Genomic DNA, 23596 nt, shown 5'->3' on the forward strand with positions numbered 1-23596 from the left:
ACATCGTGGGCTCGCTGGACATGTAACTGTCCTTATTAAAAGTCAGCAGCTACTGACTGTAGCTTTGTAGCTGCTGACTTTAAAAAAAAAATCTTTGATGTGGAATTAAGGAACATTGCTAAAGAACATTATTTTTGATCAATTTGTTATGGGTAAAGTTCCACATTAATAACTGTTTATTATACAGAGTGCTTTAGCAAAATAAACTTTATTTAGGTGGGGGTTCCATTTACATGAATAGGTGCTGACACTTCTAGAACATGGAAAAGTTCTGTGATAAAAACGAGAAGTACATGTGCAGCCTTAGTCAGGTGGCCGCAGGGCACCTCTCTCCTCACAGCGGTCTCTGGCACTCCTTGCCCCTCTGAGGCTGCCCTTGTATGTGCCTGGCACGAACAATACACTTTACACCGAGAGAAATCTCCCTACATAATGCTCCTAACCCTGCCTGCTTTCCCGGCAGGCCGCGGGGTTACCAAGGTAACTAGGCTCCCAGTCCTCCCTCCTCCTCCACCACTTCCCATCATGCACCGAGGCACCTCCGAGTCCCCCCAGTGCGCCGCCATGTTGTCGGAGTGATAGGCAGCGACAGGGAGACAGCTCCGGGGGCTGAGAGAGACACTGACCCAATCCGACTCCATCCTCCCGCTCCGCCCGTGAGTATAACCTCCGTTCTGTCACCGGTCGCCGCCGGGAACCCTACACGTCCTATGGCCGCCGTTCTTTCGTTGTTTTACAGCTCCGGAAGGGGGGAGACGGGTGTTAGAAAAGGGGGCCGGTCTCCGAGGCTGGGTCCTCCCCCCCTGCCCATGTTTTGAGGCCTCTATTGTTACGGGAGCCGGAGAATGAAGGCGACTACGTGAGGTGAAAGTTGTCCGGGTGGCCCCCAATGGTGACAGGAATCGATGGCTGTGGTACGGGCTGCTGCCTTTCCCGCGTAGCTGACACCTCAGGGGCTTTGTGGGGTGGTGGGCTCAGGAGGGCCTAGGACTGGCCCTGTACAGGGATCAGATGGCTGAGGGAGAGGGGGGTGTTTGGGGGGGGGGGGCCCCGGGGTGGTGTTTGGGGGCCCGGCTCTGTACTTGTGTGTTTCCTGCACATCACAACTAGTTGTCTGTGGGCTGGGAATGTGGCCAGTGCCTGGGAGGATGTGGTCATTCTTTGTGAATGGTGTGCCTGCACGGAGACCTGAGGGGGGGGGCCACATCTATATGTCAGGGGGGAGGGGCCACAGCTGCTCAACATTGGAGGGGATGTTGTCACTTGTTTGTGACTTGAAGGAGTATGTTTAGGGAAAAGAAGGGCTAGCTTGTTATTAATTAGGAGGCTCCATTCACAAAGATGGCACGCCACCGTCCTTAAAGGAAACCTTACCCACTGTAACCCAGATCTTGTCATATCCTCGGCCAGAAAAACTCTTACTAAAGCTGGTCATACACTTATAGTTTTCATTAAGAACTAAACAAATCTGAAAGTGGTTCTTTTGTGAAGTGGTTGCCCCCAAACCCCTCCTTCTGGGGTCCCCTGCCAGCACTGTGTGATCCTTTAATTTCTCCATATGCCCCCCCCCCCCCAAAGCAACCCACTTGCTATGGGTACGGAGTAAGGAGGAGCTTGGGCGTGTTCGCATGCTCCACGTGCAGAGCCCGCTAGGAAGTCGGCATGGCGCTGCGCTAATCACAGGCAGTGAGACCCAATGCGTGGCTGCAGTGATCGGGAAATGTCTCACTTCCTGTGATTAGCGCAGCGCCGACTTCCTGGCGGGCTGTGCGAACACGCCGGAGCTCATCCTTAGTATGGAGGTGCAAGCTTGATCCCAAGCTGAGCTGTGTGCATCTATTGGCACACATACCGTGGTTTGGCCCCGCTCCTTCACTAAATTTGACTGACAGCAGCAGGAGCCAATCACTCTCACTGCTGCCTGTCAGTCCCTGTGTGCAGCCAGGCACAGCGCTGGATTACTCCAGGAGTCAGGTAAGTGTTTAGATGGGACGGGCACTGTAAGTCCTAAATTGTTTTCTACCTTTAACCTTTTCACACTGGCACCTCCCGGACCTTTAAGAGGTTTATGGAGGCGGGGCTTAAGAGCACGTGACCATCGTGATTGGCTGTCATGGCGGTTATGTGATCCGAACCCCACCCCCTCTTCTTTCAGTTAGGCGCGGTAAAGTGTGTCGGGAGCACTGCGCGTGCTCTCGGCACAGCTGGTCGGACAGCAGTTCACGCAAATATGCGGCCCCATATTTGTGTGCGGCCGACACCAAGGGGTTAATGCGGGGGGCGCATTAACCTCTTCTGCCAGCTGCACGATTCTGGGAAAAATGAGAATCATGATTTTTTTTTTTGCTTAGAATAAAGAAAACGATTTTCTCGCAATTCTAGTGGCGTAACATCATCTTTTACCTTATACAAAAAAAATTGGGCTAACTTTACTATTTTTTATTCATTAAAGTGTGTGTTTTTTTTTTTTTTTTCCAAAAAAAAATTGCATTTGAAAGATTGCTGCGCAAATACAGTGTGACATAAATTATTGCAGCAACCACCATTTTATTCTCAAGGATCTCTGCTAAAAAATATATATGTTTGGGGGGTCTAAGTAATTTTCTAGAAAAAAATTATTTTAACTTGAAACCAACAAGTGTCAGAAAAAGGTTTAGTCTTTAAGTAGTTAAACTTCCTTCATTTACAGACTGAAGTTCATTCAACAAAATGTTACAATTCGCTCAGCAGCTGAGGAATGTTTTGAAACTTGGCAGACTTCCTGGTGTTTTTGACAGCTGTCAGCTTGAGCAGAGAACTCTGAATAGAATCGGGATTATGCTTTAAGATCGCAAAGGGTAAAGAATCGCAAACTCGATTCTTAACGATTAATCATGCAGCTCTACTGCACACACGCGTGGCCTCTCGGCGGGTGGCCTTTAATGCCGAGAGGCTGCATATATGCAGCCCTGTATAAACAAAAATGCAGATTTATTGCAGTGCCTCAGCCCAAATTCCACTGCAGCCAGAGCAGCGCGCCACTCGACGTTGCAGAGAATTAAGTGTATGTTTTGTACACTTCAAATAAAGCTAGTACAAAACGAACAAAAAAAAAAAACGAATCCTACAATGTGCTGAATTGTGCACCACACTGCCCCCTAGCCAGCCGGCAACGCAGAGTGGCTACAGCGTTGAATTGCTCTGGCTGCTCTGCCACTTACTCTTGTACATGTGTGAACTGGTCCTAGGGTAAAACATGTTTTAGATTTAGAACCACTTAATCAGGTTCCTCTATCAGTGCGTCACAGCGCAGACGGACGAATACCCCCCGATAGGATATTGTATTCTGACAGCTGATGCTGGAGGCTGTCAAGATGCTCTAGCAGCAGCACCTCCATCAGATGCGAGGCACTGTCCGACTGACAATTTTCTGACAGCCTCTTTGACAAAAGTCTGAACAGTCAACAAAAAGTTGAACGGAGCAGGGCCATACATGACCTGGATTTTGACCAATCCAGAAGGCATCGGTTGAAATTCAAGCCGTGTATGCTTTACCTACTGGCATCTTTTTAAAATGTGTACGCTGACCTGGTCGGACACTGATTTCTATGCTGTAGTACAGCATACTGTCCCAGTATCTGTAATGGAGCCAGGTGCTAAGATATATCATCGGTGGCTGCCCAATGCGTGACTTTAGAAGACGGTAGACCCAGAAGAGAAGGGGTATAGCATGATAAAGTGGTTTACAGGGAACTCAGACCTCAGGTGGAGGAGAGTGCACACAGAGGTAAGTGCGCGTATTATGGCAAAGCTGGCCAACCACACTGTGGTCTAATTCCACTTCAGAGTGACTCTTTGAAAAGAAACAAAGAACACTAGTAGTTGGACTAAGCTGCCAGTTTTTGCTCTCTAGAAGAGGTACCTCAGCCTGAAGAGTCTTCTGCATCTGACACTTCCCGGAGTGTCAGATTCCTGTGTTCCCCCACTGCATGTTGTGGTCCCTTCTGCCAGAGCCCTTTGTCACTAATAAGGCACAGTAATGATGTAGGGGGCTGACATATGGAACCACAGTGCTCAGTTGGGGGTCATGGACATCTGACACTCCTGGAAGTGTTGAATGCAGAGATTTTTTTTTTGTGGGCAGGGGAGAGTGAAAATCAGTAGTTTGGGGCTTAGAACGGGAAAGTGTTCAGTTTTATTGCAGGTACTACTTTTCAAACTTTTCTTTGGTAGCACTTCGGAAGTCATTTTAATTTAAAGAAGTGACAGTTGCTTTCACCTGGGAGGCTATGAGATGTGAAAATTACACTTGAATAACTGAAAAATGTAGATCCCTTATCCTTCAAAAGCTGTGTGATTTGAATCTATGGACAGGTGTAAGTGTACGTATAGTATAGCTTTTTTTTTTTTTTTTAGTTCTGCACAGAATGTGTTGATGTCAGTTTTTTCTTTTTCTTGGTAGCTGTCGCTAATTTATTGTATTGCCTTATTTGATCTTTCAGCCAGTTCATTTTTGCCTACACCAATAGATATTTCCTACTTCTAACGTATCTTTGTATTTCTTTGTCACAGGGGGCAAGTGCTTTGTGTCATGCTTTTGTCACAGTTTGACTGTATTTGGCGGTACGGCTCAGAATGACATCATGAGTGATCTTTTCTGCACCCAATTTTTATCTGCTATTGTCTTTGCCTGTTTAGGACCCTTACATTGCTTTATGTTTCCTTTCGATCCAGCTCTGTTAGTTTAGCTTTACCCATCTATATTCTGGCTCGATGCTTTCCCCTCACATTCTTTGTTTGATGTATTACCTTACTTGTAGAGCTGTATGAATAGCAACATATAGAATGCTCATAAAAACATTTACCATATGTACTAAAATCAAAGTACCACACCCATCATCACACTTTGGTTCTGTAATTTGCTCATAAAGGCTAGTTGTCAACTCTAAAGCTGAACTCCAGATGAAAATAGTTTTTTTTTATTTTTTCCCCATGCAGTGGGGCTATTCCCGCACTGCATAGGTTAACTGCTCCTTCCCCTTTTTTTTTTTTTTTTTTTTTTCTCTTAGGGGGGATGAGAGCAGAGATACTCTATTCTACACCCACCACCACTAGAGGTCTTAAATTATGGACTATTCCTGACATTATCAAGCCCAGAGCAGGGAAAAACATTTTTTGCCCAGAGTTGGGCTTTCATTTTTAAGTGGTTGAACTACTTTGAAGTTCCAATAAGAAGTCCAGCCATGATAATGGCAGGCCTTGCTTGTACTGAAAATGTATTTGTTGTTATTGACAATCACCGTCTTTTTCAGACCAGGCCTTATTCCTGCAATTTAAGTAGATGTAATTCCTATCGCTGAAATCTTAAGCTTTAGCTTGTAATTTCAAAGTAATTTTTAATTTTTAACTTCCTGTTATCGGATGTCAGTGTTTTGCCTGTCTTCCAAAGTTCTCTGTCACCATGCTTAAAGTGGCGACTGCTACTGGCTGTTTCAAAGCACAATATACTGGCATGGTCCATTGTTGTTACCATACCTGGAGAGATGCAATACTGCTATAGTTGAGGCACATGTATGTAGACAAGAAGTGGCTGCAAAATGTATATGGCTGATTAACAGCACAAACATAGAACAAATGTTGAAAAAAAAGAGAGCCTTCATTTTAGTGACAAATGTCCAGCATGCTGGTAAACTTTCACCTGAGGGCTATGAGTGGTGAACTCTGCCTGTCCTCAGTCACTGGAACATGCTGTAATGTACTTTGTAACTTGGCCAACAGACTGGTACGTGGCATATGTGGTCAAAGCCTTCCTTCCCTTTTTCTGCCTAGAACAGGCAAGAAATTGGGCCGCCTTTGTAAATTTCTTGAACATTATATTATTTGCATGGGATTACAGTTTTTAAAGGTAATCTATGTGATTGAAAGGAAAAATACCTTTGCAGTGGGGGTCCACTCGCACTGCAAGGGTTACATGCTAGGGTGGTCAACTGTCTTGATATGGGGGGGCCGCAAGTTCAGCCCCCGATATTGCCACAAGGCCCCAGTGTTAGACAGCAGACACACAACAGGTTATGGTCAAAGACTGTGGGCATAATACAGGAGACAGTCAGAGCCTGCTGCTGACATTATAACTGTATATCTACTCAAAGATAGAACTCTGGGGTGCGCTGCGTAGAGAGTGTAGGGTTTAGGGGTGTTCTATGCACAGAGGTCAACCCCCACCATGTGTAGGTGCCTCTATTAACTACCTGTGTAGGCAGCTCGGCCTTGCTTTTCGGGGAGATTGTTCGCTCGCTCTCTCGGGTTCTGGAGATCTGTCCCTGTCTTGAGTGTGTGCAGGGATCTGTTAGATCCAGGGGCTGCTGAGAGCAAAGCTATCCCTTGCGGGAGTGCAGGGTAGGAGCAGGAGAGGGTGGAATGGAGTTCCGCCACGTTCCGGCTGCAAAACGTGGGTGCGAGTCAAAACGTGGAGACAAAGCCTGTTGGGCCGGATTCAGCCTCTGGGCCTTGTGTTTGACATATGTGGGGTAGAGGAACAGGCAGTATTACTTGCCCTGGTTCCCCGCTCCTGTGTGTGTGGGGGGGGGGGGGGGGGGGGTGCCACTGCAAAGACATGTTTTTCCCAGCCCAGTTCATCGTTACCACAGCTGATATTGTAAGGCAGGGAAGGAAGATTATAGTTAACAGTATTTTATTACAGCTGCTATGCCGGTAAGCTTCTGCAGTTTAAAGTGAAGTCTCATTGTGCTCAACAGGAAATGTTCCAATTATTTCCTACCAGCCATGTTGTCTGTCTGTAGTGGTCTACATTTGATAATGGAATGTACATATGGCCACATTACAAGTTATGCAAAACATTCCATTGTCAACTCTAGTGGATATCACTGCCATTATTTGTCAAATGTGTCAAGAAGGATGGAGTTAGGCCTCATTCAGGGTGGCACGTTTAGCTTTTCTAAACGCAAGAGAAGTACAGTAAGGGGAAAAAAGTATTTGATCCCCTACTGATTTTGTACGTTTGCCCACTGAAAAAGAAATGATCAGTCTATAATTTTATTGGTAGGTTAATTTTAACAGTGAGAGACAGAAAAACAAAAATATCCAGAAAAAGAAAACATTTAAAAAAAGTTATAAATGGATTTGCATTTTAATGAGTGAAATAAGTATTTGACCCCTTTGCAAAACATGACTTTGTGATTGCCAGCAAGGATTTTGCTACGAAGTACTGAGGTCAGACAATTCTTGTAGTTGGCCACCAGGTTTGCACACATCTCAGGCAGGATTTTGTCCCACTCCTCTTTGCAGATCCTCTCCAAGTCATTAAGATTTTGAGGCTGACGTTTGGTAACTCGAATCTTCAGCTCCCTCCACGTATTTTCTATGGTATTAAGGTCTGGAGACTGGCTAGGTCACTCCAGGACCTTAATGTGCTTTTTCTTGAGCCACTCCTTTGTTTCCTTGGCTGTGTTTGTTGCATTGTAATGCTGAAATATCCATCCATGACCCTTTTTCAATGCCCTGGCTGAGGGAAGGCGGTTCTCACCCAAGATTTGACGGTACATGGCCCCACCCATCGTCCCTTTTGATGCAGTGAAGTTGTTTTGTCCCCTTTAGCAGAAAAACACCCCCAAAGCATAATGTTTCCACCTCCTTGTTTGACGGTGGGGATGGTGTTCTTGGGTTCATAGGCAGCATTTCTCCTCCTCCCAACACAGAAAGTTGAGTTGATTCCAAAGAGCTCGATTTTGGTCTCATCTGACCACAATACTTTCACCCAGTTCTCCTCTGAATCATTCAAATGTAAATTGGCAAACTTCAGATGGGCCTGTACATGTGCTTTCTTGAGCAGGGAGACCTTGCAGGCACTGCAGGATTTCAGTCCTTCATTGTGTAGTGTGTTACCAATTGTTTTCTTGGTGACTATGGTTCCAGCTGCCTTCAGATCATTGACAAGATTTTCCCGTGTAGTTCTGGGCTGATTCCTCACAGTTCTCATGATCGTTAAAACTCCACGAGGTATGATCTTGCATGGAGCCCCCGACCGAGGGAGATTGACAGTTATTTTGTGTTATTTCCATTTGAGAAAAATCGCACCAACTGTTGTTACCCTCTCACCAAGTTGCTTGGCAATGGTCTTGTAGCCCATTCCAGCCTTGTGTAGGTCTACAATCTTGTCCCTGACATCCTTGGACAACTCTTTGGTCTTGGCCATGATGGAGAGATTGGAATCTGATTTGCTTCTGTTGACAGGTGTTTTTGTTTATACAGTTAACAAGCTGAGATTAGGAGCACTCCCTTTTCTCAGCTCGCTACCTGTATAGAAGACACCTGGGAGCCAGAAATCTTGCTGATTGATAGGGGATCAAATACTTATTTCACTCATTAAAATGCAAATCCATTTAAAACTTTTTTTAAAATGCATTTTTTTCTGGATTTTTTGTTGTTCTGTTAACCACTTCAGCCCTGGACCATTTGGCTGGCCAAAGACCAGAGCACTTTTTGCAATTTGGCACTACGTCGCTTTAACTGACAATTACGTGGTCGTGCGACGTGGCTCCCAAACAAAATCAACGTCCTCTTTTCCCCATAAATAAATCTTTCTTTTGGTGGTATTTGATCACCTCTGCGGTTTTTATTTTTTGTGCTATTAAAAAAAAAAAAAAACATAATTTTTTGCTATAATAAACATCCCCAAAAAATATATAAAAAAAACAATTTTTTCTTTTTTTCCTCAGTTTAGGCCGATACGTATTCTTCTACGTACTTTTGTTAAAAAAATCGCAATAAGCGTATATTGATTGGTTTGTGCAAGAGTATATCCTCTACAAAATAGGGGATAGTTTTATGGCATTTTTATTAATATTTTTTTTTTTTACTAGTAATGGCAGCGATCAGCGATTTTTATCGTGACTGCGACATTATGGTGGACACGTTGGACAATTTTGACACATTTTTGGGACCATTGGCATTAATACAGTGATCAGTGCGATTTAAAAATGCATTGATTACTGTAAAAATTTCACTGGCAGTGAAGGGGTTAATGTGTGTCCTAGGAAGTGTTCTAACTAAAGGGGATGTGGACAGTTCAGGGAAACTAACAGATCATCTGTTCATACTCTGTATGAACAGACGATCTGTCTCTTCTCCCCTCAGAACCGGAAATTGTGTGTTTACACACACAGATCCCAGTTCTCCGTGTGCCCCGAGCAATCGCCCCTAGTTGCCATCAATGGTACCGACGTACCATGACGGCGATTTGCGTAGCCGAGCCATGTTGCCGCAGTATAACTGCGGCGGCTGGTTGGCATGCGGTTAAAATAAACTTACCGTTAAAGTTATAGACTTACTTCTTTGTCAGTGGGCAAACATAGAAAATCAACGGGATCAAATACTTTTTTTCCCTCCCTGTATAAACTACTTTTATGCTTCCCAGGTCCCTTGTTCATGCGTTTTGGATGATCCTGAATTAGGGGCGTTTGCTGTGTTAACATGTGTTTAGCCATGATTAGAGCATCTGAATCCTGGACACAGAATTTTTTCTCTCACAGCTAAACTAACCACCTAAGTACCACTGAAAAATCATCACCTGCACTTATTTGCGTTTAGAAATGTCCTTTTCAGTGCAGGTTTGACAGGCTTTAAGCCTCATACACACGCTTAGATTTTCGGACGACGGAACGTCTGTTTTTTGTGGCATGCTAGTCTCATCTCATCTGACAGTGAAGAGGTTACTAATGATACAAAAATTTTCGTACGACAGACTACGTCAGACATGATGTAACGTGTTGAATAGTTTTGTATGTATTGTTTTGTTTCTAAGCATGTGTAGTCCTGCTCTTACGATTCTTTTTGTACGAAAACCGTACTAATGAAATGAAAATGGGACATTGAGTTCACATCCGACAAAAATTTTATAGTCTGCACATCCAGCTTTTGTCTGCCGAAAAAGTGAAATCGGCACCATACTAATGACCTGAAAATCGGCAGATAGCGCGTCGTACAAATTTTTTCATCCAATTTTCGTATTGTGTGTGTATGGGCCTTGGACTTCAGATCTTGTAAACTGACTGTCATTTAATCACACAGTTGATGATAGCACTGGTTTTATAAAATAATTTCTGCACTACGGATGTAAATGTTGCTGGTGGCTTCCAGATGATGGTGGTGGGGTGTGAATTTCTCCCAAAGAGTAACACATTTTACACAAAATGGTGCTGTGGTCTGGAAAGAAATAGAAGTGTACTATTTACGTAGTTTCATACATGTGTCTGCTACACTGTTGGCGCTGATGTAAAAACAGGAAATCTAGCACCTGACCAGAAAGCTTTTCTAAAAATCTGATAAGTTTCTTGTTGTACCTGCAGACATTGATACTATTTCAACTGAGGGGCTAACCGTGGCTATACATTTGAGAGTCCTTTGTGTCTTGCAGTGTGTTCACAATTTACATGTTTGGCAATTGTTCATATACTTTTAAGCACCGAGCAGTATTCTAATTCTAAATAGGTTAAAAGTCACATCCATCCCAATCTGATAAGTCAGGGTTCTGTGGTTGCTGTCATGTTGAATCATTTGCTGGTTTCTTGTATCTCTTGGACTTTGGTTAAGAGAAGGTTCCAAACCGCTTTCCATTATACCCAGCTACTCGGGAGTGTGAGAAGTCAGATAATAGTGTCTTATTCCCCTGATAGATTTTCCATAATTAAAAATAACAAGTGAAACCTTTTGCTATGACCTTCTAAAGGGAACACGTGACATAAATGAGTTATGGAGAAATGTCTCCATTAATGTATTAACCCTTTTCCACCTGCCCCGGCATCGCTTTAAATAGTTATAAAATGCCTGTGGGCAGGAGAGATTGACAATCATGTGACCACTGTCCCAGTGGTCACATGATCAAAAGCTGGTCCAGACGGTTAGTTTTTATTTTTTTTACCCTGGACCTTTGCCAGCTTGGTCCTGGTGTTGGGGGTGCGCTGCATGTATGTGGCATGTGGGCATTAAAGCCCACCCTTTTGCTGACACACATGTGTTTGGTGGTTGTAAAGGGGTTAAAGATGTGCTCATCCTAAACTTAAAAGTTTTTTTTTTTTTTTTTTTACAGAGCTGGCTTTTAAAAGGTCAGCACAGTCGTGAATAGTTGTGGGTGGAGTTTGAAACCCCAATTAACCCACTGGCTTTATATATCTTTTGGGAATTTCCACAAAATTTCCGCAATGTAGTTCTTGGTGCCTTGGCTTTTTATGCTCATTTTGGTGTCTAAAAGTATAACTGCATCTTTGGACAAGTACCTGATGGCAGCATCCATGCATGTGCTTTGCACTCCTATTGAGTTGCATCTTGATATAGCACGGTCATTTACCCCGAAGGATCTCAACGTGCTTGGGACACACATTCGCACATATACTAGGGCCAATTTGGACAAGATCCAATTAACCTGGAGTGTGGGAGGAAACACACGCAGACACAGGAAGAACATGCAAACTCCGGGCAGATGGTGTTGTGGACGGGATTCGCTTTTAACCCTCGCTAGTGGCAAAAAAAGGGTTAAAAGCGCCGCAGCCCATTGATCTCAATGGGCAGGGGCGCTTTAGGAGCAGTGTATACACTGCTCCTAAAGCGCCTCAAAGAAGCTGCTTGCAGGACTTTTTTTGACATCCTGCCAGCGCAACGCTTCAGTGTGAAAGCACTCTAGCTTTGACACTGGGATTGCAGCCGAGGCATTTTTTTAGGCGCTTTTTATTTTTTCCCAAGCACTAAAGCGCCTGAAAAACGCCACCAATGTGAAAGAGGTCTTAGGGTCATAGAAGGTATACGGGTACGGGGCATGTACGGACGTGGCTGGCAGGATTTCGACATGTGCGGACAAGCTATACAGCCACTAAGTCATTAGATCAGGTGCGAGTGAGTATGAGAGGTTGTTTATACCAGTGGACGGGCCAGGCATTGTGGTATACATAACATGTGCTGTTTTAACACATCACAGTGTTTACTTGTTTTTTTACTTTATTTATACATCATTTATAAACGCCTCATTTAAAGCGGAGGTCCGCCCAAAAAAAAGTTTAAAAAAAAATTAAAAGCCAGCAGCTACACATACTGCAGCTGTACAGGCTTTTAATAAGACACTTGCCTGTCCTGGAGTCCAGCGATGTTGGTACCGCAGCTGATGTTTCCATCAGCTGTCGGGTGCTGCCGCTGCCATTGCGGGCAAGGGAATCCGGCAGTGTAGCCTTACGGCTACACACCGGGACCTTACTGCACATACGTGAGGCCCCGCTCCTCTCTCCTACTTGCCCACGCGACGGGGGGAGGGGGGGGAAGAGGAGGAGTAGGAGGAGGAGGGAGCCCCGCGGTGACGTCATGGGCCCCGGTGCAGACTCCCGGAAGTGAGAACAGGATACCTCTCAGACAGGTATCTTGTCATTCCCGACCCCCCCCCCCCCCCCCCCCCGAAATCCTAAGGGGATCCAGAATTCGTGCAACTGCACCTACAAGCTCCTGGGTTGGAGTTCAGGAACATGACTTAACATGAATCTTCAGTCAAATCCAAACTATACTTAGTTAAAGCTGATCCCTGGACATTTTTTTTTTTTTCCAATGCTGTGCCTGCACTGCATGGGTTAACTGCTCATTTTTGTCCAGAGTATTTGAGATATATTTACCTGATCCTCCAATCCTTTCCTCACAAGACTGGTCCCTGTGCTCCTGCCCCCCCGTCTTGTATGGTGGACTGTTCCTGACGCCATCACGCTCATAGACCTGCTCTGGACATGAAGGCATCAGGAACAGTCCACCACTGCATCGTGAGGGAGTGCCATTTGCCACTGATGCCCATTGTTTGTGTAGAGGACGGACAGCCGACATTGTATAGTAAGCTGGCAGTCTCTCCTTTTCACTGAAACCCACCGCTGGAGAGATCATGTGACCAGACCAAAAGGCCCTCAGCATAAGTATGTATAAGCATCTTGCCTCTACAGGGTAATTAGAATAGGCTTAGGTGTTTTTTTTTTTTTTTTTTTTGTTTACATTAAAATAACACAGGTCATACTTGCCTGCTCTTTGCAGTAGATTTGCATAGAGCAGCCCTGATCTTCCTGCTATAGGGCTTTTCCCAGTTCTCCTTTTTCATTCTATGGACGCATGCTGCCATGTTTTTGGAAGGCTGCATTCTAGGGTTGTCCCGATACCACTTTTTTAGGACCGAGTACAAGTACCGATACTTTTTTTCAAGTACTCGCCGATACCGATTACCGATACTTTTTTTTTAATGTCACGTGACAGTGTTTTTTTTTTTCATTTTTTTTTTTTTTTTTTTTAACAGTGCTTGCTTTTTTTTGGGGGGGGGGGGGGGGGGTGAACGTTGTATGTGTGTTATTTTTTTTTTTTTACAATTTTTATTTTTTACAATAATATTTCTTTTATTCTTTATTGTTTTTTTTTTTTTTTTTAATCAGCCCTTTTGGGGGGCTTTGTTGAGATATCAGGGGTCTTAACAGACCTCTGATATCTCCCCCTTGAGACAGAGAAAGAGACAGAGGATAGAGAATCCCCAGTCCCTTTCTCTGCAGCGTCAGCTGCACTGACAATGAATGGAGAGAAGACCGCAGCTTCTCTCCATTCATAAACTGACACATCGTAATCACAGAAGATTACAATGTTTCAGTTATGTGAATGGACAGAGTCAGCTGACTCTATCCATACACAAAGGAAGGAGGAGGGGGAGGACGGAGGAACTGAGGGGGAGAACGGAGGGGACAGATAAGAGCAGAAAGGAGGGGACAGATAAGAGCAGAACTGAGGGGACAGATAAGAGCAGAACTGAGGGGACAGCTGAGAGGGACAGAGGAAAGGAGGGGGCATGGAGGAGGATGCAGTGACAGTCAGCTGTGAGCGATCACCGCTGTCTGTCACTAAAGCTAGTGAAAGCCGCTGGGGGAGAATCTTGTAACTCCCCCACGCGCCGATCACAGCTGACAGTCAAGGTATCGGGGGAAGCATCGGGAGCATTTGCCCGAGTACAAGTACTTGGGCAAATGCTCGGTATCGGTGCCGATACCGATACTAGTATCGGTATCGGGACAACCCTACCATTCAGTTGATTTAAATAGAAAAAGGCAACATGTCGTTAATATGAAGGGGAGACCCTGCTGTCGGAATACAATAGTGCAGTGGGGGAGATCCACGCTTAAACTAGTTGAACAAAGAGAACCTCCCAGTGTATGCCCAGCTTTACTTTAGGGGTGATCAAGTTTTGTATGGAATTCAGGAGCCAGTCTTTCCAATCCAGGAGTCAGGAGAATTTTGTCTTAAGAGCCACCACAACTAGAGAGAACCTCCAAAAGTTTGATGGCAGCTGTAACATGTATGCAGCCCTGCTTTAGCCTCCATTCACGCCTAGTGAGTGTTTATGGAAGCGCTTGTACAGGCGTTTTTTTGCATGTATATACAAGCTTCTGGTGGGTGGAGATGAGTAGAGGAGACCAGTTCACCACAAAAAAAGTAATTCCATGGCAATTTATTAATTTTCAAAGTGCGTAACAGAGGACTGTTCTTTGAGATCAGAATCTTGGCAGCCTGACGGCCCTTTAAGGTAAATAACCAGCAGGTTTTTTAACCACTTGACCTCTGGAAGCTTTTACCCACTTTATGACCAGAGTTTTTTTGCTATCCAGCACTGTGCTAATGTAACTGGCAGTTGCACGGTCATGCAATAATGCACACAAATGAAATTTTATATCGCAAAAATGTAGCTTTCTTTTGGTGGTATTTGATCAACACTGGATTTTTTATTATATAAATAAAAAAAGACTGGAAATGTTGAAAAGAAACCAATATTTTCTACTATCTCTTATAAAACCTATCCAGTTAAATAATAAATCAAATTTCTATATACACGTAGGCCAAATGTATTCTGCTACATGTCTTTGGTTAAAAAAAAAAAATAAATCAGAATGAGTTTATATTAATTGGTTTGTGCAAAAGTTAGTCTACAAAATATAGTATATATATGCTGGAATTTACACAGCTTTGACACTATATTAGTAATGGCAGTGATCAGCGACTTATAGTGGGACTGTGACAATGTGGCCGCCAATCTGGCGCTAGCTGATGCTGCCTGGGAGGTGCACTTACTGACGCTGACATCCATAGTGACACTAATACAGTGATCAGTGCTAATACTGTACACTGTCGCTGTACTAATGACACTGGCTGGGAAGGGGTTAATTTCTAGGGCAATCAGAGGGTTAACTTTGCCTAACATTGCGTAATGTGTGCTGCTTTTACTTGGATTCAGTACACAGAGTTCTGTGTTTTTGTAATGCGATTGGCCACATCTGATCAGCTGACTTCAGCTGGAATCAGCTGCCGAATATCTGCTGAACCGGTGGAGATTCAAACCGTTAATGGGCAGGATTAATGTACCAAGTTGATCGATCAACTTTTGTACAACCAGCCTGCCGGATTCTCTTGCAATTATTGCTAGCGCCTTCTCCCGCCCTGACCCACTGGGAGAGGACACATGCTGATTCCCCAGCAGTGGTTGCAGAAAATAAATTTGCACCATGTATGGCCGGCCTAACTAGTACGTTGCCTGGTCTGCAACTGCCGCTCGCTCCCAGTGCAACTATTGTGAGTATGCAACAAGCGGCTTCGCACTCTCAATCAACAATGGCTGCTATACTGCAGCTGCTGACTTTTAATAAATGGACACTTGCCTGTCCTGGAGTCCAGTGATGTCGGTAGCCGAAGCCGAGCAATCACTCGGCTGCCGCCGCCGCCATTCTCTGAGAGGGAATCAGGAAGTTGCGTTGCGGCTTCACTTCCTGGTTCCCTACTGCGCATGCGCGAGTCGCGCTGCACGTCCTAAGTGGTCCTCGCTATCTCCTGGGACCTGTGTGTTTCCCAGGAGACAGCGGGGGTTCTGGAAGGGGCATGACTCCCGTGGGAGTCTATTCCAGGAAGTGAGTGCAAATACCTATAGTAGACAGGTATCTGCACCCCCTCCCCCTGAAAGGTGCCAAATGTTGCACGGGGGGGGGGTCGATCAGATGAGCAGAAGTTCCGCTTTTGGGTGGAACTCCGCTTTAAACTTTTTGTTATTATTTATTTATTTTTTTACATTTCTTCAGTTACTTCCTGGTGTCCATGCCCAGGTAAACAATGTCCTACATCCCAGGAGTCTTTAGGAACAGAAGGAGTGTTCTCAGCTCAGCCTATGCCTGAGCAAAGGCAGATGGATTCCAGGAAGAAAATGATACATAAATCATCTGCCCTTACTCAAGATGGCCACTGCCAGAAATGCCAGGGGGTGTTTTTCAAAATGATTTCTCAGCAAAATAAAGCATGGAGACATGGATGAATGGGGGAGTTTGCTTTCTATATCAAAAATGAATCAAATAGCATTTTTGGTTTATCATGTTCAGGTGCAGTGCAGTTCCACTTTAGGCTGTTCCAAACAGATTCTAGACTAGAGCCTTTGTTGTGATCTCTGAGAAGGAATAACTTCATATTTATGGCACATTTACACTAGTGGGTATTCATTATGATGCATGTTATGTGTTTTGCACCTGTGATATCTTATAACAATACATCACAATACCATTTTTTTCTGTTTTGTTTTAGTCAGCTTTAATGAAACATAACAAAAAAAACTGAATTTTCGAATCTTTGCCCAACAGTGTGTTGTGATTAACGCAGACACTCATACATACACTCACTTGTATGGTGTGAGCAGGGCTCAACAATTGGTGTCCTTGTGTTGAGCCTGCCTTGAATTAGTTCACATGTGTCAAATACAAGGCCCACGAGCTGACTCTGGCCCACCGGGCAATTTCATGTGACCCTCGCACCCAGGGCTTTTATTCAGCTGGAACATGGCAGATCTCTGCGGCCTAATGCACCTCTGGACGCAGTGCATTGTGTACCCCTGAACATAACGCACTCCTGGTATTGTCTCATTAACATCCTCCCGCTGTTATTACAATTTAGCCACACTCCTCTTTCGATTTCTTTTTGTTTTTTAGTTAGCAGAGTTGCTTGGGATGTTGGTATATCCCACCAATGTCACACTTGTCTTTAGCCCCAGGACACACTGTAAGCTGTCGTGTCATCATAGGGAATGGGTTTGCTGTAGATGACATACTGGTAAGCAGAGGTCGACCGATTATCGGTGGGGCCGATTTGCACTTTTTTGGAAGAATCTGTATCGATCAGAAATGCACCGATATTGCTTCAAGGGGTTGTACTGGGGTTATGCTTGCAGCTGCAGGCATCACCCTGGTGCTGTTCTTTAGAGCGGAAGGTCAGCTTTCTTGTAATAACAACCGATGCAGCTAATGAGCCACTTGGCTGTTATTACAAGCAGCGGGAGAGGAGGTCTTCTGCCGCGCCGCCTCGGTCTCCCGGTGTCCGCCCTCTGGCCGGAGATCCACACAAAGCCGGAACTGCCTTTGCTCGATTTCGGATCTAGTAACCCAGAAGCTATGTCATTACTTCACTTCAGGATTACTGGCATGCTAAAGGAGCCAGTTTAAAAAATAGAAAGTATTAAATGTCGCTCTTGGCGGTTTGAATACTTTTCAAATGCAGAGGAGGGGTTTGGGGTCTTATAGACCTCAGGTCCCTCCATAAAGAGTACCTGTCACTGCTTATTACTGTCACAAGGGATGTTTACATTCCTTCTAACAGCAATAAGTGATTTAAAAAATAAATGAAAGGATAGTGTAAGTATAAAAACTTTAAATCTACAGAATAACGGCACCTGATATCGGCTATCGACCTGAAAGGCACCCGAAAAAACGATATTGGTCGACCCTTACTGGTAAGTATGGCATTTTTAAGGTGGTGAGTTCTGAAAGTCCCCTTACTAATGCCTTTTTATCTATTTATTTTTTTACGCAAGTGGTAATAGAGTAAATATAACCATATCCCACTGGCATTTCCCAAAGTCCCAGCGATACCCTGTCTGTGGTGGGGGGTGAGATATCCCTAGGGGGAGGAACTGAGGAATAATCTTCACATTGTGGAAACGGCAATAAAAAGCTGGAAAATTCTGTATACTTTCTCTGCTGTATCCAAAACTATGGGAGGAAAAAAGCTTTAGGGCTTGTTCACACCATACTGCATGTGGATATGTGTTTCCATTCAAAATGAATTGTATCCCAACACACATCGACGCAGTGTTTCGGACATGCTGCATATGCTCCACACCAGGGATATGCAATTGGCGGACCTCCAGCTGTTGCAAAACTACAAGTCCCATCATACCTCGGCCTCTGGGTGTCATGCTTGTGGCTGTCAGTCTTGCTATGCCTCATGGGACTTGTAGTTCTGAAACAGCTGGAGGTCCGCTAATTGCATATCCCTACTCTACGCATTGCCCTGCACTGGGAAACAAAAAGTTGTGCCAGACTAGAGCTGCACGATTAATCATTATTGCGATATTTTTTTTTTCTCTCTTCCTTCCCCCTTGCGATCTTGACAAAGTATTTCCCGATTCTTTCTATGCAGAGAATTCTCTACTCTGCTGAAGCCCACAGCTGTCAAAAGAAGGGGGGGGGGGGGGGGTAAAAGGGCAATCTGCCAAGAATCACAACATTCTTTAGCAGTGGAACTTAAGCATAAACATTGTAACAATTTGTCCTTTAGATCAAAGGAATACACTTTGGTGTGTAACACTAAACATTTTTCTGACATTTGTTGGTTATAAGTTAAAATTATTTTTTTTTCTATAAAATTACTTAAAATTCCCAAATTATATCATTTTCTTTTTAGTAGAAACCCCAGAGAATAAAATGGTGGTTGTTGCAATATTTTAAGTCACACTATTGGGCAGCAGTCGTTAAAATGCAATTTTTTTGGGGGAAAAATTACACTTTAATGAATTTAAAAAAAAAGATAACCAGAAAAGTTAGCCCAATTTTTTTTGTATAATATCAAAGATTTTACGCCACGAGAATTGTGATCTTTTTGTTCTAAGGAAAAAAAAATTGTGATTCTCATTTTGGCCAGAATCGTGCAGCTCTATGCCAGTCTTATTTTTACTTTATAGGCCATTGATGGCCTATTAGGGAAGAAAATGGGCTGCCTTATGTAACACTTCTTAATGCATTTTGCTATGGGCTCTTTAAGCGTAAAGTATAAAAAGAAAACAAACGTCTACCTGAAAAAGAAGAGAGAAGGCTCATTTCAAGAACTGCGGTCACTGTTGCTACTAGGTGAATGGAAAGGTGTCTGAAATGCTGCTTGCAGTCTTGAGCCGTCTGTGCCCTTTCGCCGTTTTTATTTATTTATTTATTTTTTTTTTTTTCCCTGATGCAGAAAAAGGAAACGCAGTGCACATGGCCTGCTAGAGTGCCTTGAAAAGGAATGTGTTTTATTGGGATTTTATGTGATAGACGAACAGAAATTGGCACATAATTGTAAAGTGGAAGGAAAATGATAAATTGGTTTTCAAAATTTTTTACAAATTTGTATTCCCCAACCCCCCCACCGCACCGAATCAATACTTTGTAAAACCACCTTTCGTTGCAATTGCAGCTCTTTTTGGGGATGTCTCTACCAGCTTTGCACATCTAGAGTGAAATTCTTGCCCATTCTTCCTTGCAAAATAGCTCAAGCTCTGTCAGATTGGATGGAGAGCGTCCGTGAACAGCAGTTTTCAAGATTTCAGAATCTCAATTGGATTTAGGTCTGGACTTTGACTGGGCCATTCTAACACAAAAATATGCTTTGATCTAAACCATTCCATTGTAGCTCTGGCTGTATGTTTAGGGTCATTGTCCTGCTGGAAGGTGAACCTCTGCTCCTGTCAAGTCTTTGCAGACTCTTAACCGGTTTTCTTCTAAGATTTCCCTGTATTTGGCTCCAACCATCTTCCCATTAACTCTGACCAGCTTCCCTGTCCCTGCTGAAGAAAAGCATCCCTACAACATGATGCTGCCACCACTGTCTTTCACGGTGAGGATGGTGTGTTCAGAGTGATGTGCAGTGTTAGTTTTTCGCCACACATAGCGTTTTTACTTTTAGTCCAAAAAGTTCAATTTTGGTCTCGTCTGACCAGAGCACCTTCTTCCACATGTTTGCTGTGTCCCCACATGGCAATGGGTTACGCTAGGTTTTATTTAGGGATATCAGAGTAAAGGGGGCTGAATCCAAATACAAGCCACAATTTTCAGACATTTATTTGTAAAAAAAAAATTTGAAAGCCATTTATCATTTTCCTTCCACTTCACAATTATGTGCGACTTTGTGTTGGTCTATCACATAAAATCCCAATAAAATACATTTACATTTTTGGTTGTAACATGACAAAATGTGCACAATTTCAAGGGGAATGAATGCTTTTTCAAGGCACTGTATGTATGTGTCCTCGTTCAGTTTGCATCTGCTGAAACTTACTTTGGGCCAGTGTGGCTTAAAGTGATAGGGGGAGAAGGAAGTGTAGAGGTTAAAATACATTTATTCCGCAAGGATTAAAAATCACTTACAAGATGTTAGTCCTTTGGGTATCACGCCGTCCATGGGGTTGTGAGGATCCGGTGCAGGTCCTCTGGGCATCTTGTGGCCACCAGGATGCAAACCAGCGTGGAACACAGGTGGAAATTACGTCACTGGACGGACTACATGCTCGGAAGTTCCAGCTTCTGCGGGCCTAAGGGGGGGGGACTGTTCGTGGGAGGTTATGTAAATGTGTCAGACGGAGCTCCGAGCGCATAGCCTGTCAGTCTGTTTCATCCATCCGGTGACATTTCTGCCTGCGTTCCACGCTGGTTTGCTTCCTGGTGGCCAGAGGACCTGCGCCTGATCCCCACAACCCCTTGGACGGCGTGATACCCGAAGGACTGACTGGAGCGGCCTTCTCTCCCTTCCCTGCTTTGATGAGCCTGTTACCTGCTTACATCTTGTAAGTGATTTTTTAATCCTTGTGGAATAAATGTATTTTAGACTCTATACTTAGGTGGTGCTTCCCTTTCTCTCCCTCCTTTCTTTTTTACAGAGCTAGCTATACTCTGAGGATAGCTGCTGCCTTTTGCCATCATGAATTTTTCCATACACTGATGGACTGATGTGTAAATTACAAGCAGTCCCAGAGTTACTAACACAACAGGGACTGTAGGTTTGTTCTTAAAGGGGTTGTAAACCTATATGTTTTTTCACCTTAATGCATCCTATGCATTAAGGTGAAAAAACTTCTGGCAGTGACCGGCCCCCCCTGTTTTACTTACCTGTGCCCTAGAACTTGACCCATGGGGACGTGCTGTCTCTCTGCCCGGGGTTCTTGGCTCTTGATTGGATAAATAGCAGCGCAACCATTGGCTCCCGCTGCTGTCAATCAAATCCAATGACCCGAGGGAGTGGGGGGTGAGTCCTGCATTCGGCCTCTATGGACGCTGAATAAACCCCCCCCCCCCCCGGGGAGAGTGCTTCTCCCAGGGGGTTGTCTGAAGTGGGGAGGAGCCGCCGAGGGACCCCAGAAGAGCAGGTTCGGGGCCACTCTGCAAAACAAGCTGCACAGTGGAGGTACGTATGATATGTTTGTTATTTAAAAAAAAAAAAAAAATGAATTTTTAGTGTCACTTTAAGTTGAATTTGTGTGCAAGTCTGAATAGTGCATTTTTAAGTGTAGGGCAGGGATGTTCCGGGCACTTCTGATATGCAGTACATGTAGTACTGCAGTGTGGGATGTGTCCGGCGATCCAAGATAGCTGCTTGGAGGTATCCAAGACCAGCGTGGAGCACAAGCGGCCGGCATTGAGGTCCGTTCATAAGTAGGCGTTGTTCATAACTCGGGGACTGCCTGTACACATGAACTATTGACTGTTCTTGCTGCCAATTATTGGACTGGGTTTACCATGCTGATTCAGCATCTAACTTTGCACCAGAGAAACTGTCTTTCTTAAAGGGATTCTGCATATCCCATATCACTATGGCTGCTGGGGATGCCACAATACATTGTAGTAGCTTTTGCTGCATACAGTAATCTGTGCTCCTCTATAAAGTTAGCACTGACCTCCCACTGCTGTTGGAAACATAGGAGTCTCTTGTACAGCACGGCGGGCCATTCAGGAAGTGCCTTGTGTAAATGTCAATGAATACAAGGCATTCACCAATTGGCTGAAGTAGAGACCATGATTTCACCTTGCCACTTTGGTGGTTGTGGCAGTGAAAGTTAACCCACTTGATTGGGCAGGGGGTTCAAAGTGGTTGTAAAGGTAAAATGTTTCTTACCTTAACCTCCCACCTAAATACTTGCTTGAACCCGATCTGGATCCAGCTCTGTGCATGTCTGCAGCAGCTTCTCCCCCCTCGGGTCTCAGAGGCTTGGCTGACAGCAGCGGGGGGCATTGGCTCCTTCTAATGTCAGTCAAAACCTGTCAGCAGAGGGTAGTGGGGAGGGCCGACACAGGCTGTGTCTGAAAAGATGCACACAGCCCATCTCAGGATCGCATGCGCACAAGTGACCCCATAGGAAGTGACTTCCTACGGGAACACTCGGTGGGGGAGGGAGCAGGGGACCCCAGAAGGATTGGGGCTGCTCTGTGCAAAACTGTTGTTTTTGAAAAATAAAAAAACAAAGCTTTACAATCACTTTAACGTTTACTGCCATGATCACCATTGCATAGGTGGGCGTGGGGTGAATTTTCACTGACTTGACCACCAATGTTTGGGGGGGAAGACTATCATTGCCAATAACATCAATGGAGGTTAACTTTCATTGCCATGACCACCAATGCGTGGGATGGAGGGGGTTAACTTTTTCTGAAACTGACCACCAAAGTGTGCTTGGTGGGGGGGGGGTTTATTGTACTGAATCCAGTGCTGGAGGCTATTCTTGCACTCACTGACACCAATGCTAAGGAATAATAACTGCGTCCACTAACACCAATGTTACGGGTTATTATTGCACTCTGTGACACCAATGCTGAGTGTTATTGCTTGAGACAGCAGGATCAGGTGTGCACTAGCAACCCTTGATTTGCTGGGTGTGCCAGTATGTAACCCAGCAAAAAATGTAAGAAGGGATTTGGGGGGGGGGGGGGGGACGGGGCGTTCCTCTTTAATGCTCCCTTATCATAGTCAGTTTTGATTGTAGTCATTTTTATTTGGCCTTTAAAATGCATTGCATTGTGTTTTACTTTTTTTAAATACTAACATAAAAACAGCCCCTACATGTTAAGTTTGAGCTTGTGTAAATGCATTCCTGATTGGGAGTGGTATTACAGTCGGTAAAGTTATATTTCCTGTATAGTTGTGTACAATCTCTAGACTCTGGTTTACGCTCTTCCTGCTTTTTTTACCAGCACGGCTAGATGATATTGTCAGTTCACGTCTTGACCTTTCTTCAGTCTGAACAACATCGACTTAACCCCTCTGTTGCAATCAGCTTTTTTTTTTTTTTTTTTTTTTTTTTTTTTTTTTATATATATATATAACTACAAGTTTTGTATTCAAATTCAAAGTAGAACTGCAGAGAGGTATGGGGTTAGAAAATGTCAGGTCTTTAATGCTGCCAATTAAACCAAAAACAAGAGTGCAGCTGCATTTGACAAACTATCCCACCTTGATATCTGTCACCAGTGCAGGTGATAATGTTTGTGCTACCCCTACTGCA

The 23596-nt window shown here is 44.3% G+C and overlaps 1 protein-coding gene across 3 annotated transcripts in view; it reads left to right on the forward strand.

Annotated features, from left to right (window-relative positions):
* Positions 1-521: 521 nt before the first annotated feature.
* PUM1 (pumilio RNA binding family member 1) overlaps positions 522-23596 on the forward strand; it is a 118266-nt gene continuing 95191 nt past the window's right edge. Inside the window, exon 1 of one of the 3 annotated variants that reach the window (XM_073616244.1) lies at positions 522-656. Coding sequence is in view for 1 of the 3 variants with exons in the window: in XM_073616242.1 (XP_073472343.1) it covers positions 890-914 (25 nt within the window). In the remaining 2 variants the exon portion in view is untranslated. Of the gene's footprint in view, positions 657-778; positions 915-23596 lie in introns of those variants that run through there. The other 2 variants (XM_073616245.1, XM_073616242.1) reach the window with 2 other exon arrangements.

The sequence above is a fragment of the Aquarana catesbeiana genome, linkage group LG02 (genome assembly GCF_042186555.1).
Source record: "Aquarana catesbeiana isolate 2022-GZ linkage group LG02, ASM4218655v1, whole genome shotgun sequence".
Classification (NCBI taxonomy): domain Eukaryota; kingdom Metazoa; phylum Chordata; class Amphibia; order Anura; family Ranidae; genus Aquarana; species Aquarana catesbeiana.